The sequence below is a fragment of the Amphichorda felina genome, assembly GCF_050947745.1.
Source record: "Amphichorda felina strain 45539 chromosome Unknown scaffold_4, whole genome shotgun sequence".
Classification (NCBI taxonomy): Eukaryota; Fungi; Ascomycota; class Sordariomycetes; order Hypocreales; family Bionectriaceae; genus Amphichorda; species Amphichorda felina.
The window spans coordinates 868,604-890,972 of record NW_028145046.1 but is presented as its reverse complement, the minus strand read 5'-3'; the positions used below and the strand labels follow the sequence as shown (position 1 = coordinate 890,972).

The 22,369-nt window shown below is 55.8% G+C and overlaps 7 protein-coding genes across 7 annotated transcripts; 4 read left to right on the top strand and 3 right to left on the bottom strand.

Moving 5' to 3' along the window:
• Nucleotides 1–391: 391 nt before the first annotated feature.
• RPS21 (40S ribosomal protein eS21) lies at nucleotides 392–720 on the bottom strand (the record flags this gene model as incomplete). Its single annotated transcript, XM_083193484.1, has 2 exons — nucleotides 392–626; nucleotides 689–720. The coding sequence occupies 2 exons, from the start codon at nucleotides 718–720 to the stop codon at nucleotides 392–394; spliced, it is 267 nt and encodes an 88-aa protein (XP_083050432.1).
• A 544-nt stretch (nucleotides 721–1,264) lies between these two features.
• Nucleotides 1,265–3,940, top strand: SLX4 (uncharacterized protein; the record flags this gene model as incomplete). The annotated part of the gene is made up of 1 exon (XM_083193483.1): nucleotides 1,265–3,940. One exon carries the CDS (start codon nucleotides 1,265–1,267, stop codon nucleotides 3,938–3,940), a length of 2,676 nt encoding a protein of 891 aa, XP_083050431.1.
• A 563-nt stretch (nucleotides 3,941–4,503) lies between these two features.
• On the top strand, nucleotides 4,504–5,609 carry ACO1O0_004039 (NUDIX hydrolase; the record flags this gene model as incomplete). The annotated part of the gene is made up of 2 exons (XM_083193482.1): nucleotides 4,504–4,915; nucleotides 4,984–5,609. The coding sequence occupies 2 exons, from the start codon at nucleotides 4,504–4,506 to the stop codon at nucleotides 5,607–5,609; spliced, it is 1,038 nt and encodes a 345-aa protein (XP_083050430.1).
• Nucleotides 5,610–6,096: 487 nt separating this feature from the next.
• Nucleotides 6,097–9,080, bottom strand: ACO1O0_004038 (transcription factor domain-containing protein; the record flags this gene model as incomplete). The annotated part of the gene is made up of 3 exons (XM_083193481.1): nucleotides 6,097–7,839; nucleotides 7,901–8,272; nucleotides 8,328–9,080. 3 exons carry the CDS (start codon nucleotides 9,078–9,080, stop codon nucleotides 6,097–6,099), a joined length of 2,868 nt encoding a protein of 955 aa, XP_083050429.1.
• Nucleotides 9,081–13,077: 3,997 nt separating this feature from the next.
• Nucleotides 13,078–14,029, top strand: RPL23A (60S ribosomal protein uL14; the record flags this gene model as incomplete). Its single annotated transcript, XM_083193480.1, has 5 exons — nucleotides 13,078–13,091; nucleotides 13,382–13,429; nucleotides 13,520–13,766; nucleotides 13,857–13,934; nucleotides 13,997–14,029. 5 exons carry the CDS (start codon nucleotides 13,078–13,080, stop codon nucleotides 14,027–14,029), a joined length of 420 nt encoding a protein of 139 aa, XP_083050428.1.
• A 1,401-nt stretch (nucleotides 14,030–15,430) lies between these two features.
• Nucleotides 15,431–19,183, bottom strand: ACO1O0_004036 (uncharacterized protein; the record flags this gene model as incomplete). Its single annotated transcript, XM_083193479.1, has 3 exons — nucleotides 15,431–15,751; nucleotides 15,780–15,874; nucleotides 15,934–19,183. The coding sequence occupies 3 exons, from the start codon at nucleotides 19,181–19,183 to the stop codon at nucleotides 15,431–15,433; spliced, it is 3,666 nt and encodes a 1,221-aa protein (XP_083050427.1).
• A 1,435-nt stretch (nucleotides 19,184–20,618) lies between these two features.
• On the top strand, nucleotides 20,619–22,247 carry ACO1O0_004035 (protein MTC1; the record flags this gene model as incomplete). Its single annotated transcript, XM_083193478.1, has 2 exons — nucleotides 20,619–21,231; nucleotides 21,283–22,247. 2 exons carry the CDS (start codon nucleotides 20,619–20,621, stop codon nucleotides 22,245–22,247), a joined length of 1,578 nt encoding a protein of 525 aa, XP_083050426.1.
• Nucleotides 22,248–22,369: the final 122 nt, after the last annotated feature.

The window sequence follows — 22,369 nt, the reverse complement described above, 5'->3', positions numbered from 1 at the left end:
ACTTGGACGCCACGGCTTTTTAAAAGGCCATTAGTCAATCTGCGGCATGGAGACTATTGTCGTAGTCTCAGAATCCTCGGTCACCAAAAGACCTGTGCGGTCGATCCGAGGAGACTTTGCTAGCCGGGAAAACGAGGTAATATCAAGGAAATCGTCACGAGGTACGGTCGCAGTTTTGTTCGATCGTTGGGATCTCTGTTTCAAATCGAGCCGAACGCCCTGAATTGGATTTGCTAGATGCAGCCAACTCTAGTAACCACCCATGCCTCCAGGTCCGGACCAATACCTGACGCTTCCAGTCAAGATTTTTCTGTCATGCCTGACGGCGTAGCATTCGTCGTCGGCGGGTCGTGAAACTGTTCTCATCCGATCACCGGTAGGTATCCCCCCTTTAACCCCTCTGCGCGCTCCAGACGCTCTTGAGGAGACCGTCGCGTTGTGTCAGGCGGTTCATGGAGTCGTCGCTCTCGCCCATGGCGCGGACGAAGCCGCAGAGAGCGTAAACGTGGTTCTCGCCGGGGATGGCACGGCCATTCTCGTCAACCTTGGCGATCGAAATCTGGACGGAGCCGTGGTCCTTGGCCTTGATGATGCGGTTGGTGGCGCTGCACTTGCGCGGGACGTAGCTGGAGGTCGAACTGTCAGTACTCTGGCCTGGGCGTACAGTGACAATTCTGATTGTCCTTACAGATCCACGATATCGCCACGGTCGTTCTCCATTTTGACGGTTTTGGGGGGGTGTCGGGATGTGTTTTGACGTGGGTTTGGGTGGTTAATTACGCTGGAGTGGGATGTTCGAAAAGTTCCCCGAGATTTTGGTGTGGTGCTGCAAATTTCGTGGGGCACGAAGGGTTGTGTGGTCAGGTGATGTGTCAGGTGACCGCGCGGCAGTCTCGCGAGCCGCGACCGGCCCCGCCAGAACTCGCCGAGTCCACCTTGTTAGCCACGGATGACGACCCATTTCAACGATCGCGACATTGCTCCCCTTCTCCATGAACCTGGCTACAAAATAACCACGTTGCTGTTCGTCAGAGACCTGAGATGCGCTCTGCGCTCTCGGGTGTTGACTTGGGGCGTGATGACTTCACCGGACGTCTTTCGATCCTCACCGACGCGGGCCCATCTATACGAAGCGCTGCCGGTCAATTCTTCGTCACCTGATCTCCCGCCCGTGCAGGAGCTCATATCGCAGGTGCCACGACGCCCGCCAATCCGAAGCGGAAGTAGAGTTAAACCCATCCCTGATGGCGCGACCTCGATCTTCATGAGTGCTAAGGAGCACTGGAAGTCCGCGCAAGCTGCTGCCGATAACGACCATTCCGTCCCTGTGATCGAAGCCGACCCCGAACCTGCATCAAAACCGCGCAAACCTCGAAGACGGAAGGAAACGCCGGAAAGGCAGAGCGCTGAAGATTCCTCTGTGACGCTTGTATTGTCAACGCCGGATCAACCCTGGAAAAAATACATGCCTAGCCCCAAACCCAAATCGCCTGGCAAAAAAGCAGGCAAGATTGGCTCGGACCAGGCTCCCCAGGAAGATGCCAAGGTGGCAAAGAAGGTTGTGAAGAAAACGGGGACTATGAGCAACCATTTCCCGGACCAGCCTCCTCGAGACAAATTGGTAAAGGTCAATGAAGACGAGTCGCTTCATTTAGTGCCCGCAGCAAATCGTAGGGTGGACTGGACTCCTCCGCCTCAAAAACAAAGCACCTTCATTGCTATTGATCCCGACGACATAATGGTGAACGATGTCAACTCCTCGGCGGGAGATGATGGGCAGGCGGCAGTGTTCAAGAACCTTCTGGAGAATTACGGGTGCAGCGAACAACCTTTGAGGGACTCTGTTGTCACAATTTCAGACGAAGACTCAAGCTTCCTGAAGAAGCGAAAACTCATCGAGTTTGTGAACATTCACGATGCTAGCCGATCGGTGTCGCCTGCCCCTGCAGCATCGCCAACCAAACAGAAAGCTCCCAAGAAGAAGCCTCGGACAATAACTGGGCTCGCCACAGCCGCTTATCGGCCCGCGACGCAGGTTGAGCCTGTGATTCCAACGAAATCAACCCTCGATGGCTTGCCGAGCGGTCCTGAAGGGATGGAGAACACCGAGACGAGTAACAAAGGCAAGACGAAGCCTCCAGCTCGCAAGAAACCCGCCAAGAAATCGAAGAAGAAAGCGCCGCCACCGAAGCCTATTCTGCTGTCTCCTGGCGCCGCCCTCATGCAGGTTTCAAAACAAGACTTTGTGTTCGGGACTTCTAGTCAGCTAGTGAGAGAGCAATCGCCATCGCTACTACGCGATATTCAATCTGCTATCCAAAACTCGACCGAGACTGAGGTTGCAGACTTTGCCACGCCGCTGAACAGCGATGCAATCGAGACGTCTGAGCAAAGGCAGAAGTTGTGGGAAGCTGCAGCGCGTAACACCGATGGCCAGCTCTTCGACGCAGAGATAATTGATCTTGTTAGTGGCTCTCCACGCCGTTTATCGGTCGATAATGGGGACGACCCGTTTGGTTACTTCAAGGCGGAGGGCGAACAGCGACCAATACTCAGCGGTGCCCCAAGCCCTCATGGAAACTCATTCGAAACCTTGTCTGACATTTTACCTTCCTCGCCCGTTAAGCCAAATGCATCGAAGAGACCCGCTGCCTCGTGGGCAGGGAAAATGCAGGCGGAGACTCAGCCACCAGTTGACCCTCGAGACGGTGACTCTTTCGAAACCCTGTCTGACATCTTGCCTTCGCCTGCCAAACAGCCACTGGAAATTATTGATGATAACTCTCCATTTTCCAGCAGTCAAATTTCGGTGAGCACAGATATCCAGAGACCTGATGCTTCTTCGGCCTTGGAGACTCAAAAGTCTACTGTGCAACAGTCCGTGGCTATCGCCTCGCAACTTCGTCGAACAACTTCCGACGACACAGCGCAGGAACACCCCTCCCGTCCTACGTACGAACTGTACTCGGATGCTCAGCTTTCCAAGGAGATTACCTCATACGGCTTCAAGGCCGTGAAGAGGCGGACGGCTATGATCACTCTTCTCGACCAGTGCTGGCAAAGCAAGAATCACGGCGGGCCGGCCCACGTTAGAACGATTACGACCTCAGCCAGGTCAAGTGAGGCTCCCACAATAGCCGCACAGGGGGCCGCAAGCCCCAAGCGGCCACGCGGAAGACCGAGAAAGAACAGCGCTGTTCTATCTGAATCCCAAGACCCACCGCCCTCGGCGCAACCAACCGAGTCACCCAAGAGGCCTAGAGGGAGGCCAAGGAAAGGTTCCACCGGTTTGAGAAGTGCCCCCCCAACCAGAACGGAACCACCACCTTCAGGGCAGTCGCCCGTCTCGCCAAAGCGGCCGCGCGGACGACCAAGGAGGGACTCAATTAGCCAATCACGAACACCATCGCCCGTGAAGACAAAGACGAGGACGAATGGCAAGGCATCCAAGGCGCCGGTGCCTCCACACCCCAGCACGCCCCCTCGAAAACCCACGATCCCCAAGACGGTAGTGGAGATCCCAGACTCGGAATCGGAGAATGAGAGTATTCTGTCTCCTTTAGCAAGTTCCTCGCCCGAGCAGGCTTTCTCCCCGGCAACTAGAGTGGACCTCTCCGTTTCCATGGAGGAAGATGGCGAGCTGTCACTCGCAGTAATCCCAGACGATAAACAAACCATCTTATTCGACCGCATTACACAGGCGGTTACCTCAGCACCACGATCAACGGATCCCACCAACCCATCATGGTACGAAAAGATACTTCTCTACGACCCTATTGTGCTGGAGGATCTTGCATCTTGGCTCAACTCGGGACAACTGACAAGGGTCGGGCACGACGGCGAAATCAGCCCTGGCGAGGTCAAGAAGTGGTGCGAGGCCAAGAGCATATGCTGCTTATGGAGGGTGAATTTACGCGGGAAAGAAAGAAAGCGATTTTGATTAATAGCAGGCGTCATCATTGGGATTATGGACATCCGGTACACAGAGTTCATGGCGTTGTGTTTCTTTTGCTACTTATATAAGTGATCGATGGCGCCACACATATGGCAGTATGGCATACATATCACCCACATTTGTACAAGCACTGGCTATATTGGATCCCTCTTCAACAGCAAGCCTAGAATTAATGCCATTCGTACACCAAGACCGTAGTAGTCAACTCCAACTGTGGATCCCGATCGAGCCTCGGCATCAGGCGTCCCAAGCGTCGGTAATCTCATTTCCCCCGCAATTGCATCTCGGGCTCTCGGCCACTCCACGCCAAACCATCGCATCGCCCGTGGGGGAACAAGCATTTCCCCATGTCTGCGCCATTGACGTCCTGCGGGAGGCACGTTATCATCCCGAGGCTCTTTGGCTGCGCCACCGTCTTGCAGCGAACCACAGCCAGCTCTGCTCAACGACGACGATGGGATAAACATCCCTCCACGCGGCCCTCATTCTCACCGTCATTCTCATCCTCATCAACAGTATCATTATACTCAACCGCGCCATCATCCACCATGAGCCGCCCAAAGCCGACTGCCTCCGACGGGCCGGAAGACCCTCGCCCCAGCTCCTCCGTCGTCCTCGTCTCTCCCCAGAACCAGGTCCTCCTCCTCCACCGTGTCAAGACCTCGACGTCCTTCGCCTCAGCACATGTCTTCCCCGGCGGCAACCTGGACCCGTTCCACGATGGGGACATCCCCGCTGTAGACTCGCCGGCCAGGCACCAGGATGGGCCGGCATACCGCATTGGCGCCATCAGGGAGACGTTTGAGGAGACGGGCATCCTACTAGCCAAGAAGAAGGACGGGAGCGGCGAGCTAGTCAGCCTAGAGAACGGAGGCAGGGAAGCTGCCAGGAAGAAGATACACGGCAACCAGGTCAAGTTCACCGAGTGGGTGGACTCTGTTGGGGGAATCCCAGACACAGGTTCGTCTCTACCTCCACCTCCACCTCTGCCTTTTCAACCAAGTCCGCATACTTACCTTCCTCGCCAGAAAACCTCATCCCGTGCACCAGGTGGATCACGCCCACCAACGTCCCCAAGCGCTTCACCACCCAGATGTACATTTACCTACTCCCGCTCGCCCGCAGCACTAGCTCGCTGCCCTCGGAGATGCTCGTGCCCACGCCCGACGGCGGCGTCGAGCACACGGCCGCGACCTTCGCGCCGGCGCAGACGTTCCTGGCGCGCGCGGCCGCGGGCGACGTGATCCTGTTCCCGCCGCAGCACTTCCTGCTGGCGCTGCTGGCGCAGTTCCTCAGCGCCGGCGACAGAGGCCCGCTGCACCAGACGTCGCAGCGCGAGAAGCTGCTCGAGTTCCTGCGGCGCGTGCCCACGGCGGAGACGAGCCGCGGCAGGGAGCACTGGACGGCGGAGATCCCCTGGGCGGACAAGGTCATCAGCCCGCACACCATCGCCATACGCGGGTCGGACCAGAGGGCGGTTCTGGCGCTGGATAAGCCGGGGCCGGAGCTCAAGGGCTCGAAACGGGGAGGAGACTGGGAGAGGGTCGTGCTGGTCAAGTTTGGCAAGGGGGGCCCGAGACAGGTGGAGGTGCGGAAGCGGGAAGATGTCCTGGAGGAGGAGAGAAAGGCAAATGAGTCCGAGTCCAAGCTTTGATGGTGATCCTTGCGAGTATAGAAAGGACTGTACATATATCCACAGCCGCAGCTAGGCCCTAGATACATTGTTCTCGATCGAGTACTCTGCCGACGTATCCAAATGCAACGGGGGAACATGTCCATCTGCTAATCGAAACCACCCATGTTTGGATATATTATGGTCGAGTGGAGAAAACCAGTGGTAATTTTGATATTCATAGGTAAACTAAACAGAGAGAGCTTACGATAAATGCCATATGCCGTCATGTTCAACACCAGAGATTTACCAACCTGGAAATCGAGATATGTCCCAACTCAACAATCCTCAAACTCCAAGCCCGTTTAAAATTACTAGCCCGTGGTATCGTCTTATCCATGCATCAAGCCATTGCACAGCCCATCTCACATCGCTTACCAACGTGTAGTCATGTACGACTACGCACTGTAAATGACGTCTCATAGACACCCCTGCCGTGTCTTCATGTACTCCCTCCCATCATGGGCCACTATGTCGGTGGCTGCATACCACCCATGTCAAAGTTCTGCAGCGTTTGCCCCCAATCCTCCCAGTTGAAATCACCCTCCAGCATGTCGATGTCACCGGCGCCGGCACCCTCGTCCTCATCTAGCCTGCCCGGGGCCACGGGCTCACCCCAGGCGTTGGACCACAGAAACGGCGGCGGGCTGTTACTACCGGACGTAGCCTGGGCCTGTAGCGCTTTGGCCTGCTGTCGCAGTGCGTCGTCGTCGATGTGCGGTTGCTGGCCCTGCGCGTTGGCCGTTGCGTTGGTCCCGTCCATGGCCAAGCTCACGCTTGTCTTATCATTCATGTCGATGTATGGCCACAGGGCTGGCATGGAGAGAGAAGGGTTAGGCTGCGTAATCATATCGTCGAGCATCTCCATGGCCGCATCTGTGAGGCTCATCTGCCCAGTCGAGGGCGTGCCAGACTTGGCCCTGTCGCTGGTGGGGGCCGTTGAGAGCTGCGAGACTGGGCTCACAGGTGGCCCTCCAGCTACCGGGGGTTGCTGATGGATAGTGAGGTTCGGACCACGCGCCGATGGACCATTTGGCTGAACTAGCGACCACCACTTCTCCCGCACCTGGTCCATACGGCCCTCATCACCGGGTATAGGCCCGAACCGCCCTGTAGCCGGGTGTGTACGCTCCTCCCAGTCCAGACGACGAGCCTCGTCGAGGTTACCGCGGAGCCGGGCAAGTTCGGCTGCGCGGTGACGGCGCGCCCGAAGGTAGAGCTTGCGCAACGGTAGGAAGACGGCGGCGTGGTCGCCGCTCTTGGCGAGGTCGACAGGATCCCGGTCAAAGGTACTGATGGCCTCCCAAGAGCGCTCGACAAGGGGCGACCAGGGACGGCGACAGAGCTCGATGAGATTGAAGGCAATGGCATGCCAGTTGGTATAGGTCATAAACAACCAGCGGTACTGCCGGCAGCGCGGGTCGGCGTTGAGCTTGTGGCCAAGCTCGACCACCTCGATGGCGGCCATAAAGATGCGGTCCCGGATCTCATCCGAGAGGTTGGGGTTGTTCCCCGTGAAGATCTTGCTCTGGTATATGTGCAGGCACATCTTGGCAACGATGATACGGGCAATCATGGCCGCCATCCAGTACAGCGAGTCCGTCTCGTCCACGACATGTTTGAGAAACTTCTCCTCGACACGTTGATAGGCGTCGACAAGGAGCTGCTCGCGCTCTGACGGGCTGATGTCGGCGTTCTTGCACACCAATTCGGTCATGAATCTCCGCGAAATTACAAGGATACCATACCGAGCGAGAGCGACAGATGTGTCGGAACGCCCCTCACACGGGGTGGGAAAGTCGGTTGACGAAGGGCTTATGTCTGCGTCGTTGATATTGAGAGGCATTTGTGTATCGAATGATGCCTCGTGGACACTCAGGTCGCTGCCAACCTCCTCTGCCGATCGGAGGTCGAGGGCCAATATTGCCCACCAGACCCGTCTCCTCATTTCCGTCTCAAAGGGGGTCAGATCGAACTGAGATCCATCTCGATGAAGCCCCATTCCCTGGGCCATCCGCACGACGAGGCCAGTGAGAGTCCAGCAGAAGCGGCTATCGTCCACCCTTCTAACCACGAGCAGGAAAATGGCAAATGCCTGCAAAACCACAAGCTCTGACGTGTGCAAGAAGTTGGCCCGTGCAAGCGACTGCTCCAAGGCGAATCGGTACTGCCGGAGGAGGTCGTCCTTGGACACGTTAAAATTCGCCATGGTCTGCAGCACTCGAGTTAGATGTTTCATCAGCAAGGACTTAACTTAGAAATTCATGACTGACCTCATCTGGCTCAAGGGAGATGACGGCCGCAAAGTAAATGGCAAATACCAGAGCCTGGGTCCCCGGCGAGAGTCTGTCGGTGTTCTTCCGAGCATCACGCATTATCCCTTCCACAGTAGGAATATGCAGGAGCTTGATAAGGGGTTCGACATTTTCCTGGTACACAGACCAGAGGAACGCAGCGTGAGACGGGATTGCCGGATGGCAGCTTCGCAGGTCAACGTCGGCGGCCCGGTAGCCCAGTATGAATGCATGGTGGTCCTCCACAGAACCGCCATTATTGGGTGGGGAGACATCGGGTGTCTCCTCGTAGTCGGACTCGTCCGATTCCTCGTCTGTCAGCCTTTGGGTGTCCTGACGAAGAGCATCCAGCTAGCGACAGTATTAGTGGGAAAAGGTCCACCTCCAAGCTAAGAATAATGCAAACCTCGTCGTTGATCTTGGCCCAGAACCCATTCGAGACATATCTCGTGCTGCCCTTGTGGTCGTTGAGGACTATTCGTCCCAGCTTCGCGTTGATGTCCTTCTTCCTCGACCCCTCACTCCCTTGCTCACTCAGGGCATCCCCTTCCTTGGGGGTCGACCCGAGCGATCCCTGGGCCCTATCACTGCCTGTTCTTGTCGCGTGCTGCGCAACAATCGATGCCGATGGCCGGGCAGCCGCGGGCTGATGGCTGGGGGAGCTGGGCGAACCCGCAGGCGAGTGGCCCTTGCCGCCCGACTCGACCTCGATCTGGCCGCTCAGCTCCTCGACGATGCCCTCGAGCTTGCGCAGGCGCTTGACGAGCTCGACCTCGCGCTGGCTGGTCGTCTTGGGCGGGGCGTTGGGATCCTTTGGACGGGGCTGGCGGGGGGCGCGGCCGGGAGCAGGGAAGACGCAGGGGATCAGGGCGCGGCGGCAGTTGGAGCAGGGCATCTGCTTGTCGCAGCGGACCTTGCGCCGGCGGCAGGTGACGCAGGATCGCGGGTTGACCAGGGGACCCGAGCCGTCGGAGGATGCGATCGGGCTGGTGTAGGCATCTAAGCCCGTCGTCTGGTACACGGTGACGTTGCCCGACTGGCGCCCGCCTGGGGGCGGTTGGGACGAGGGGTTCGAGGCATAGGTATCATGATGCATATGTGTCGACGTCGTGGGATTGCCCGCAGTGCCCAAAGGCAGCTCCATGCCGTCCATATTCATGTCGTCGTGGCGGGGTTGAGCCTGTGACTCTATCTCGGTGATACGAGCTGAGGTGGAGTCCAGTATCGAATTCGCTGACCGGTCAGAGTACGTGGTAGACGGCGGACGGTGGATGGTATCGTAAGCAATCAAAATCGAAATCGCATCGAGCAGCCCAGCTGGCAGTCAATGCTCGATACCGCGCGGGCGGGATCATTGATGGGATGATCTCATGCGCTTCTATTGATACCTACTAGGAATGCTAACAGGGCGCCGTCAACTGCCATATCGCCTCCCGACTAACTACTAGACGTCTAGTCACTGTCTGCCCACTGTCAGACCTGGACAGCACACTGTACCACAATAACTCCAAGCGCCCATCTTGAGTACTAACAGCGTATCCCCAGTGCTGAAATTGAGCCTTGACTTGTCTCTGAGGTGCTGATAATATCGTCATCATTGTCCCGAATTGGTCTAAACGCCAGCTAACTTTGACCGCACAACGAGCGCAAGTTTCTTTCCCATGCCTCTGTCACGTGTGATTTAGTTGCGCACTGTTCCAGGTTCCCATGTGACTTCCGCTCCGCAAGTGCTTACTATTATACTTACGAATATAGGGGTCTATAATATAGTTGCCAGGGGTAAGTCTACCTTTCAAGGATCAGAAGGCTCTTGAATTTTTATTTTATTTTTCTTGGCAAAAATTCTTCTTTCGAACTCTATTTTGAAAGATCAACAAGTCCTACGCACAGTATCGACTACATACCCTCCCATCGCTGTAGACCTAGCAGTGAAAAGGCAATGATTTAGATAAGCAAGGCATCCAATCTATATTAATGACTAAATGCCCGAGTTCGGCAATGGATACACAGGGGTATTTTGTTGGACACGCAGGAATGAGCTATCATCTGCCGAAGCCAACATCCCACATGTCCCTGCATAGTCGTACCAGTGTTAAGCTTTAAATGACGTATTCAATTGATAACTCGGGGTGAGGAAAATAAAACCCTTAATAGTCTAATTTGACGAGCATTAAAAAGCAACAGTGTCCCAAATGCAGTGTTCATGTGACCCCAGCACTCACCTCCTAGAGTATATAGGTTATCTTACTTGCAGATATAAATGCACCACCCAGATAAAGGGATCCGGTTCATGGCTGGCCAGTATAGATGTTCAAATAAGGTAACTCCCCATGTGAATAGCCCATAAGCTGCTCACAAGACTTTTTCAACTCCCCTCCTAGTCAGTCGTGGTCTTGTAGCCGTTGGTATTTGGGTTCAACCCCGGTCCGGCTCCGATCCGGCACACCAATCGGGGCCGGGATTCCAGCATTGGCTCCGGGTTATAGCGGACGTCCTCGCCGTGGACATTACATCTACTTCTCATAAGGCAGTGGCAAATAATTGTAGAAATCATCGCTAACCATCGCTAGCCGTCTTTTCCCCCCCCGGTCCAGATAACTATACTTGACCACTCGTGGATATCGTTCAACTCCATTGTATTACCAGCCGGAACTTTTGATCGGGGGTGAACCAAGCATACCACCAGACTCGAGTAAGGATGCATGCCAGCGCAGCGACGCAGCCGAGCCCCAAAGCAGCCCGGCCTCCCCGTATGGCCTTTGATGGCATGAGCAGACGTAGCAGCCGGGCCAACGGTCGACGAATGATAAGGTGGTTGCCCCAGTCCACGGTGAGCCGTCTAGGTAGGTCCTTTTGGGAGTGGTCCAAACTGGCAGGACGGTTCCCCGTAACCACCGGCCACCACTCCAAGAGCCTCGCTGTGGACTCGCAGAAACGGTGATGCTTGTCTCGGAGACAAGTCATTCCGGCGCATGCCTCCCACGCAGCTTCATCACCCGGCCTTCCGTCGGGGCTATCCGTCTAGCGGCCGACAAGGATATCCCTGGTCTTTCCTTTCAGCGATTCACCACTCGTCCAAGTTCATCCAATACCAGACTGGCTCCTCACATCGTCAATAACAGGCACGCGCTTCCCCGGGGCCCCATGACAAACTCCCACCGCCACTTGAACGTCGACAAGTCGCCGAGGGGAAGGGGGCCCCAGGCTGTCCAACGCCAGAGGCCTGCATAATGCCTCCAGAGTCACTGAGGGTGCCTATTGGCTTAGCAGAGCCTCAAAAATACGTGATGATTCTCTGAGTTCTTCGGGGTATGTGGCATTGCAGCCGGTCTACCCTCCATTGGTGACCTGTGATTGGAGATACCGTTTGCTGGTTGCAGGACCATGTCAAACGTTCGCTGTTGGGAGCGATGAAGCGGGGTTGCCGGACTGATATTAGTGGTTGGCGGGGTTTTGGTCTGATACGCGAATGTTCGTCATAGCATGCGTCCGTCCTCGCAACCGGGTTATTGGGCCATACTGCATGTCGACATGTGGAGATAGGTCACAGGGCTTCAGACTTGCCTCCGTTGGGAATTCTCGAGTCAAGCAGGGGTTCACGACGAGGATTGCCCGGAGAAGTTGGAGATTTCTCTGATACCCAGCCCGACAGCGTCGGTCCATGTTGCCTGACGCCATGGTACAACGGCCCGGGTTCGCGTGGGATGGCCGCGTTGGCCGCGTAACTCCCGAACCCTGACTCGTGACTGGTGATTTTCCAGGATCGTCGGCCGGAGTTCCTTGTGCTGATATTTCTTTCGTCAGCCAAAACCGGCAATGAGATCAACCCAGCAAATACAGACACATGCTTCGGCTTTAACCCGCTGATTCCCCAGAAGTGGCAGGTATGTCCGATTCGCAAGTTGCTATCGCAGGCCAAGACTCACCATGCATAAGAATTATTGGAGATCAGAAAGTGTGTCTGCATAACTGGTCAGATGTCCCGGTGAGAGCCTCTGCGGAGATGTGGTCGGGCACCATTGGTGTCATCGGAGAAGACCGTACGACTTTGCAATCATGTGAATGATTCCTGCAGATAGATGAGGCCGAAAAGGTCGATGTACAGCTCGTGGCCGAATGGATCAACGGAGGGCGGAGGGTGGAGGCGGTCGGAGTATATGAGGGTGCTGCATCCCTCCGTGTCCGATGGTACCCCATAGCGAACTCCCAAAGCCAAATCAAGTTCCAAATTGGACTCATCCTCTCTCAATATATAAAGCTCATCGCTTGATCAAGCCTCACAAAATGTCAAGCAGTGGCTTGTTCGTAGGCCCTTATCCAAACAAACAAGCTTGCCTAACGCCTCGAACAGGACGCCCATGGACAGATTCGTCAAGGAGGATCCCCAATTCCCGGATAGACTCGTCCATATGAGCCATCAATCAGCCCAGACCAGTGGCTCCGACAAAGAAACCTCCGGCTCCGGGCCCTCGCCTTCCAATGACAATAGTGGATCTTCCAACAATGACAGCCAGGAAAACCGGCCCAATGGAGGGAAGTAGAACAATGGACTTCCATTGTTGTGCAGCGTTTGCCGTTTAGGGGTTGAGCTTTGGTGGATCCTGCAATCCAGATTGACAATGTTGCAAAATTGAAAAACTGAAGACTGGCCGAGTGTTATCATAGCTAGGGCTGAGGATTTTTGTCGTTATTGACATTGAAACAACTTCGGGGTACAGGCTGCGTGCTGTGATGGTGCGCACCAACGGTGTGCATGGGTGGCGTTGTGGCTCGTTCCAAGAGATGCAGCATCGCCAAGATTGTACAAAAGAACGAAGAAAAAAATTAAACGAAAGAAATGACTGTGCCAAAGTGAACTGAATTTAGGTATGAACAGGCAGAAGAGATTAAATACGTTGGGGAGAGAAGTGAGGCGGTATTTCTGTAAGGCAAGACGCGACCCAGTTGCCTCAAGGCGGCCAGCTTAGTCATCCCTGGTTTGCAACAGTGGTCGATAATGCTTATCATCACGTGGGTGCACCCATCGCATGCTCTAGGGTTTCTCACCCCACAGATTGGCTGGGATTTTTTTCGCCCAAAAAGCTGCATCCCACGACGACATCATCCAGACGAGGCCACCCTTTCCCACGAAGTAACGCCGCACAAATACCGACACAATGGGCAAGAACCAGTAAGTCACTTGACAATCCAACTCGTTTCTCCCGGCGATTCGACACTTTCGACGTTCAAGAAGCGGAATTCGCGACGCAGAGGCGGGGAGGAAATCCACGACAGCAAACGACTTTGTGGGAAGACCAGGACGGGCTACCGAGCCATCATGCAACGCATGATTTCTCGCATTCCGCTGCAATTTCGACGCGAAATTCGTTCAGGAGCGTCAAAGAGTCGAAAATCGCCGGGCTGACGGGCACGAATTGCGCATGCATGACGGGGCCGAAATGCTGACCTAGTTCTCAACAGACGTGGTGCCCCTGGTGGCAAGCTCAAGATGACCCTCGGTCTCCCTGTGTACGTCCCTCCCGATTTCGCCAGAATTTTTCGAACGATCCCCCCTTCCGACAGGACAAGAGAAGTGCGAGGTGGCTAACAAGCGCACAGCGGTGCCGTCATGAACTGCGCCGATAACTCGGGTGCCCGCAACCTGTACATCATCGCCGTCAAGGGTATCGGTGCCCGCCTGAACCGCCTGCCCGCCGGTGGTGTCGGTGACATGGTCATGGCCACCGTCAAGAAGGGAAAGCCCGAGCTGCGAAAGAAGGTCCACCCCGCCGTCATTGTCCGGCAATCCAAGCCCTGGAAGCGCTTCGACGGTGTCTTCCTGTACTTCGAGGACAACGCTGGTGTGGTACGTTTATCCGCTGCCTGCGCGGTCGGGAAATTTGCTCCCGCTGCGTAGAAGATAGTAGTGTGCAAAATGCTAATTTTGACTTCACAGATCGTCAACCCCAAGGGTGAGATGAAGGGCTCTGCCATCACCGGCCCCGTCGGCAAGGAGGCTGCCGAGCTGTGGCCCGTAAGTTTCCCTTTGCACACGAGATCAGTTGTACAGTCCAGATGCTGACCCACCGCCAACAGCGTATTGCCAGCAACTCTGGTGTTGTGATGTGAGGTGCATGAATCGTCTGGAGAGGTAGCACGGGCTAGGAAGCGGGCAACGAATTTTTTTTGTCAACCACAACCCGATGCGATCCCACAACGAGAAATTAGAAGAGACCGCGCGCGGAGAGAAGAATTAGGACGCCCCCCTCCCTTTTCTAAACCGGGCACACGCGGATGTTTTCAGGTGGCTGGACGGGCAGGCTCTGCATTTCGGTTGCGGCGTGTAAGGATGATTCATAACCGGGCATCACATCAAGGCAAAAAAATTTACGACACTTCCATGTGCACGTTGGCTGTTGTGGACGCTGTGACTTTGATTATTGAGGGGCGATTTTATCCCTTTCGCTGTGATTTTACTCGCACTTGAGAGAGCGGGTGATAAGCGGCACCTTCTCGACTTGTATCAAGTTGGAATAAATTCCCAGATCATGTCTACTACTAATAGCATCCCTAGTTTGGATTAATGCGTGGACGGATTACCATACCTGACAGAAACAACGATTTGAGACCTCCCGAAATAGCCCTCGGGTGCGTTGAGTCTCCCGCCTCTTGAACTCCACAATTGTGGATAAGGAATTCTGGCTCCTTTATCACCGAAGATCCAACCCTCTCACCAGATTGGTGCGCCTACCCTGCAGCACACCAGCTCTATCGGAAAATAACCCTCACTCGGAGCGTGAAAAGGTGAGTTGTATAGAATGAATACTAGCTTTTACTGTGCTAGGGTTTAAATTAAAGAATAGTCGTCAGAGATCTAATCAAACCGGCGGGGAAACCCACTTGAAGTTAAAAAAAAAAAAAAATACATACATTCCTGTTCTTTTTAAGTACGCATACGGCCGTACCTCCATAGTTTATAATAGGCATTTGTGGCGTATACTTACAACGACGATATATCACAAGCGAAACTGAGTTTCTACAAACATCACACAATACATATACCCTGCGTGTGAAGAGTAAGGTAAGAACACAGTTGATTTGTCACGCTATGGTATACGTATACAATGAAATCAGAATGCATAAGGAAACACCCTTTTTATCCACCGTAACGCCGAGGGACTCATGCATCCGCAGGCCCTTATGCCGAGTTCCAAAGTACTAATAGAGAGAGGACGGATATTTCGAGTAGTCGCAATGTCCAATAGCCCTGAAGACAGATAGCGTGCCTCTCAGAAAGACGACGAAGGGGCTTTCGAGCGTGCAGGGTGTATATACTGTCGTGGTGGACAGGTGTAGGCCCAAGCTTGTTCGCAAGATTGCTCGAAGAGACTTGGGAGGGTGTTGGTACAAGCGATTTGTATCGCTGGTTGATAGTTTTGCAGCATGTATCGAGAAGTGGCTGTCAAGTGATTTGTGACGTACTGTCCTCATCATGAATGATGTATTTGTCGAAATAGCAGTCTGCCGGGTCTATGGGACTCTGTAAAGATGGCTTGCCGAAGTACTGGCCTTCGAATGTAATGTCTTGGCGGTATCAAGACGTATGGAATGGGGCGCCCATGCCAGGGTACTCATGGTGAGGGCGATGAGGATGGTGGACATGCGCATGAGGATGGTGAGGGTGGGGATGAGGTTGATGAGGTGGAGGTGGAGGTGGAGGAGGATGGTGGGCATGGGGGTGAGGGTGAGTATGAGGATGAGGGTGAATATGGGGATGAGGTGGCGGATGGGCCTGCATAAACGCCGGATTCTCTCCAGGGAGAGGCGCAGGTTCCTTTCTGCCCGGTTTGCCTTTGGGCTTGGGAGCGATGAGACCAACTCGCTGCTCAGCCGCTGCCTGGGCAGCCTTCTTCGCAGCCAGAGTGGCCTTTCGCTTCTCCACGGCACCAGCCATGTTTCCATTTGCCCAGCGGCCTGGAGATTTGGTGTGAGCATCTGCCGATGGGCGGGATATGAATTGGTCATTAACTTACTCTTCATAGAGGCCGACATCTTCTCGGACTTTGTCATGGCTCGGTATTCTTTGGGCTGCTCCTCAGTCCCTTCGGCAGTGGGCTGTGACATGGGGGTACCGTTACGGCTCTGAGGGGGAGGGCCGGTCGCGGGTCGCATGACCTTGATCTTGGGCCCCTTCTTGGTGCCGCCGTTGGTCTGTGGCACTGCTTGCGTGACAGGCTCTGCCGCGGTCATTACAGCATCGCCATCTTCGGCTGGGCCAGTTCTCCTGTTCCGCTTCTTGGGTGGGCTATTGAAGGTGGTGCCATTTTCCTCGGGCTCATCACGGAACCGCTTCTGGCGCTTAGGGCGGAACGAATATGAGGACTCGGCTGTGTGCGAGGTCGAATCGGATGAAGCCGTCGAGGGACGAGAGTCTCCGTTGTCCGTAATCGCTGAAGAGGGCTCGCTTAAATTCCTGCCCTTTGGAATCTTGAGGGTGAGTAGATGACGCCTCTTCTGAGGCTCTGAGCGAGGCTCAACGTCCATAGCACGCTGAGACGGGCCATTTTCCTCATCTTTAGGCGCGGCTTTAGGCCTTCCCCGGCGGGCACTGCTTTTGAATGTGTCTTCCGGGGTGGTCCCATTGGTGGGCGGAAAGTCATCCGCAATGCGAGCAGCCCTGGGTTTCGGCCCCCGTTTGCGGCGACCTGGACCTGGCGGTATCTCTCCATCGGAAATGTCGTTAAAGCTGGAGGTGAAGCTGGGCTGAGCATCTTCGTTGTCGGCGTTGGCAGTCTTGCGCCGCCGGCCTCTGGTTGGGACGGGACTTGAGGCACGGCTGATATCCTGAGGGGCAGGGTCATAGAGCTGGACTGGCTTGCGCTGTCTCTTTCCGGTAACGCCATCTGCCTCCGTGGCCTTGGCGGTCTGCCTTGGCTGGTTACGCAAGGACCGCCCGCGCGTCGTGACACCGGCCTGCTGTGTCTCGGGGTTTTGGCGGCCAATCTTGGACGGGTGAGGGTCATACTCAAACCCATATGCGGCAGCCATGATGCGGTCCTGGGCCTGTAGGTAGCGAGTCTCGCTCATGGTCTCCCTCTCCTTGGCCTTGTAACCCCTGACGGCAAATTCGGGTTCCTCGTAGTTGATGCCATGCTGATTTAGGTTGCGCGTGCGAGTCTCATACTTGGCATCAGCAATGCGACGACGCGATGCATTCTCATAGTCGTCGACAATTTTGCCGAGCGCAGTCCATTCTTCTTGCCATCCGACTAGCGAGAGGTTGATGGCTTGTAGTGCACCATAGAGCTCGGCTGTGGGCATGTCCTCATAATTCTCAATCGCAGCGGCGAACTCCTCTGGATCTCGAAGCTTGCGATATCGGTAGTGTTTCTTTCTGTCCAAAGGCTCCTGAGACTCGGAGACGTCAGGGTCTTCAACCTCTTCGACTACCGGAACCGGGGAGTTGAGACCCGTTAGCTCGAGTGTCTCCGGGACAGGCGATCCTCGAGTGGGAGTATTCAAGGCCGGAGTGGGGAGTTCTGTCGTCATGCCATCTGGGCCATCATCGTTGTCGTCTGCAATGGCATCCATATCGTTGTTCTCCTTGGTGGCGTCCTTATCCTCAGGAGACTGATATTCACTAACATCGTCTTCCTCGGATCGGACTTTCTTCTCAGGATACACGGAAAATTGGCCGTCAACGTAAGGTGTGAGATGAGACCACCGGCCAACTGGGGTAGGCTGCGGGCGGCACCACCTGGGATCTAGAGGAGGTGCAGACTTATCGGCTGACTGTTCCTCTTTGAGCGGCGTTCCTGAAACTGGTTCCTTGACAGGCTCTTTGATCTCGATGACATCTGATTTCGGCTTTTCAGGTTCTGTGGGGGGAGCTTCAATAGGCTTGGTAGGCTCTATAGAGTTTACCAAGGACCCTTCTTTGATAGGAGTATACTCTTCACTGTCCTTGGCCATGTCTTCGTCTGCAGGTGATTTGGAAACAGACGACTCCTTGGAGGAATGCTTGGGCGATGAATTTGGCGCATCAGGCTGCTTCTTGGAAGTAGCTGTTTCGTCTTGGACAGTAGCAGATTCTTCGCTGGATGGAAGTTTGGGCCCAGCAGGCAATGGAGTAGAAAGACGAGGTTCTTGTGCAACGCCTTCTTTGCTATCCACAGCCATGGGTGAGCCTTCGTGAATAGTATTGGGCGAATGTTTGATGGAGGGACTCTTCTGCCGATGATTAGGTGTTCTAGGTGGTGACTTGGAGCCAACGCCAGGTGAGCGAGGGCTGAGCGCCGTGGAAACAGGCTCGACCGCCTCCCCATCAACATGCTTCTGGGAGTCGATGGATTCAACCTGCAGCTGTTGGCTGGGGTCGGTGTTGGTGTCTTGAACCTGGTCTTTGGTGGGCTCAATGGCAGGTTCAGTGGCGGAGTTATTAGGCCCTGCACTGTTGTTGTTGTTATCTTTGGTATCACCATCCTTGGACGGGATTTCAGCAGAGCGATCGGCGTCTAATTGATTTTGAGACGCCCGGCTGTGCTCAGGTGAGTCAAATTCGTGTGTGACGACGTCCCTAGAGTCACTCTTTGACGAGGGACTAGAGGATGCTGAGGTCCATGTGCCGACTTGTATGGTGTCATGAACCTCGTCTTCCATGGCTCTTTGAACTTCATGGTCGTCCCGGTCAAATTCTTCCACATAGAGCCGCGACTCGGTGGACTTGCGGGAAGGATTGCGACGCCGACCGCTCGGGGTCTCCATGCCAAGCGACGCGCCTTGCCGCCTTGACTGGGACCCGTACAAGTCTTCGGAGGAATCATCATGGTTACCATCTGGCCTGCGCCTTTTCTGGCGAGAGGCGGACGATGAGTTGGGGACAGTGACCTCGTCCTCAATCTGCTCCGATGCGTAGTTAACGCGGGCACGCTTGCGAAGACTGTGGCCACCCTTTGTCGGCCCATCAGGATCGGCATCACTGGGGGTTGCGGCAGCCGGGAACTCGGGAAAGCCATCAGCACCCCTGGACCTCTTTCGCGACAAAGAGTCACGATGGCCATCGGGGGTGGAGAATGTGAATTCATGGTGGCTGCTGGGGCGGGAGATACGGCGACCCGGGTGAGAGGGTGGCTGTTGTGAGGTTTGATGCCAAGAATGAGATTTGAGCACAGGGCTCACAGAGGACTGACGGGCAAATGGCGACTCAGCCGCAGAGGGCGGAGGCGATGTAGAATTGGCGTACGGCGGGCGGCGGGGAGCCGTCCGTCGCGACGAGCGATCCATGATGTGCTGGACGACGCCCAGAGGGTGCCTTTGTTTGCGTGTATGAGATTGCTGGTGGGAGTTGGTATTGGTGTTGGTGCAGGTGCAGGTGTAGGTGCAAGATGTGTCGTCAGGGCGTTGTGGGCCTGTGGCGAGGCTGGCAGCGCTGGACTGGGGCGCTACGCTGCAACGCTGCAACGCTACGGCCGTGAGTCCGGCTATGGCGAGCAGCAAAAGTGTAATAACTTGTAAGAGAAGGGGACCGCGGGTCTAGGACCAGCCCAGTGTCATCCGCAACGCCGTCAACGCGCAGGGAGGCAGCGGCGGAGACGGCGGCAGTGAGTGAGTGAGGTGTGCGGTGTCTTGCCAGACGATTGCTGGCTGATGAAGCCAGGTGAGAGATGTGGTGCGTGGTGTGTGTGCGTGTGTGTGTATGTGAGAGCGTGTCAGGTGGAAGAAATTTGATGAAGAGCAGATGACGGCGACGGGCCAAACAATGTCCAGGCTCGTGTATGTCTGCAGTAGACAAGGAGTTCTCCTACCAGTAGAGCCGGCGATGATGCGGGCGACTCTGCAACAAGAGGCAACGAGTGCGTGGTGCTGGGCGAAGACGATGTTCTGTTCTGTCCAAGTCTCCTTTGCGGCCTCTCGTCTCTGCCTCTTGCTTGGTGGTGCTTCTCGGCGTCCACTCAAACCCACTCCCCGAATAAGCCAGAGCCCCACAGGCCAATAAGGTTGCACCGTGTGCCCCGGTACGTACCAGCCTCCCCCCAGGTCCCCTTTGCCCTTTTCTGCTGTGCCTGCGGTGCAAGTCGTGAGTCTATGACCCGGAGTTCCTCCGTCAACGACGCTGAACACAGATGTGGCCAATCACAGAACACCATGTTAGGCGCTAGGCCTGCTGAGGCCTGGGGCCCTTTTCCCAAGTGGCCCACTGGTCAGTGATGCAACAAAGGTCGAACTCCCGTGTTGCTGAGACACTTCAGTTCAATTGATTTTCACCCTATTGACCTGTATTCAAGAAAGGGGACAATTCTTGCTGCAGTCAGAATTTATGGAACAATGTATATATGGGTATTTTCTATCCATTTCTTCAATAACAATAGCCCAGCGGTGCTGACAATCATCTTCCTTCCCCTTCTGGTTGTGACGTGGGTACCGGGAGTGGCATGTGTCAGTGGAGGGTCCGGTGTTGCTGGTTGCTGCGTCCCCAAAGGGAGCTCGCAATAGCTCTCCAATCTCAACCACTTGGTCCAACCTACGCACCCCTCCTCCCACCTCAACATTAGCCGACATCTCGCTCTTCTATCCACCGGTGTCACTCCACACGACATCTGAGCTACCGTCTCTAGACTCGTTTCTCTAGCGACTAACCTAGACTGCCATTCCATCTGCGTTCTTCTCTGCCCTCTCCCCCGACCAGCCTCATTGGCGCCACCCAATCCCCAACGTCCTCATGGCTTCCAAGAAGACCAAGGCCAGCGCGGCCGATGATAACCTCGACGAACTCTTTTCCGGCATCGGCGACGACTCCAAGCACAAGAAGACCTCCAACACCGCCGCCAAGAAGGGTCCTTCCACCAAGGCCAAGGGGGACGATCCTCTCGCCGACCTCGAATCCCAGCTTGCCTTTGAGCAGACGTCCTCTCGACCGCACACGCCCCGTCTCAAGGACGCCGGCAAACGATCCACTGCTACACCTCCCGCCACTGATGATAGGGCGGCCGCTGCTGCTGCTGCTGCTCGCAAGTCTACCGACAGCGCCCGTAGCTTGAGGGCCAGCTTCACGCCCAGCGCCACCAGCTCTGAGCTGCACGAGTCCGAGAAGAAGGGCAGCGTCGAGCAGGTGCAGCAGCAGGCGCAGCAGGAGCAACAGGAGCAGCAAGCCCAGGAGGCGGGAGGCGGCTGGTGGGGTGGCTGGCTGTCGACAGCTACCGCCACGGCCAATGCCGCCATGAAGCAGGCCGAGGCCGCCTACAAGGAGATCCAGCAGAACGAGGAGGCCAAGAAGTGGGCTGACCAAGTTAAGGGACTCAAGGACATTGATGTCGGAGCCCTGCGCTCTTATGGTGAGGACACATGCAAGTCAATCTTGAATTTCCAAAGCTGACGATATGTAGGCGATGGTCTCCGTCAACGCGCCCTGCCGACCTTTACCAACATCCTCCACACTCTCGCGCCGCCCATCTCCTCCCACGAGCGCCTTCTCATCCACATTAGTCACGATCTCGTTGGGTATCCGTCTCTCGACCCCCTGATTCATGGCGTCTTTTCTCGCGTCATGTCGCAAGTCGAGGGCGGCGATCTCCTCGTCGTCCAGCGCGGCCACGAGAGCAGCTCTCGCCGATCCAACGACGGCTCAGCTGGCTGGCGGGACGGACCCTGGTGGAGGCAGATTGACTCACCCCGCGAGCTAGGTCTCGTGAACGGCCTTGTCGAGGGTACCAAGCTCTGCCGCGCTGGCGCCGAGAGCTACTCAACCGAGTACTTTGCTGCCCACGGGGGCATCGACGAAGCCAAGTTGCGCGCCACCGAAGCCGTCAGCGAGAGCAACCCCGTGCGCACATCGAACCTCTTCCTGTCCGTCCAGGCCATTGCCACAGACGCCGACAAGACCCTCTTCGCGGGTACCGCCTCGGCTGAGAAGGAGAAGGAGGAGTCTGTTGTTCAGGAGCAGACCGAGGCCGACGAGCTCGTCTGCTTCGCCGTCTTTATCCTCGATCCCATCCACGAGATTGAATACTCCACCATCAGCCAGTCTATCCCTGCCCGCTGGGTCCGCTGGCTCGACGCGCCCACGCCCCTGACCCCACGCTCCGCCGACGATGGCCAGGACATCCCCTACGAGTTCAGCCAGCTTCCCGACGAGATCCGGGACATTGTCGAGAGCGGCGGCGTGGACCCCCGCGAGTGGGTTGCCGAGTGGATCGAGGAGCTGCTGAGCCTCTCTGTTGGCGTGGTTGCCCAGAGGTACGTGGCTAGGAGGATGGGAGTTGGCGAGGGCGGCCTGGGCAGGGGCAAGAAGAGGATCGACGAGCTGGTCGACGAGAATGCCGGAGAGGCGGCGAGGGCTGGACTCCTCTGAGGAATGCATTCTGGTATCGTTTCAAAGTAGGTTGGAGTTTTTTTTGGGCGGGCCTGTTTTCCGAATAATATTTGTTGTCGCACTGCCTAGGTATGGATACGTCAATCGAGAAGCCATTGTTA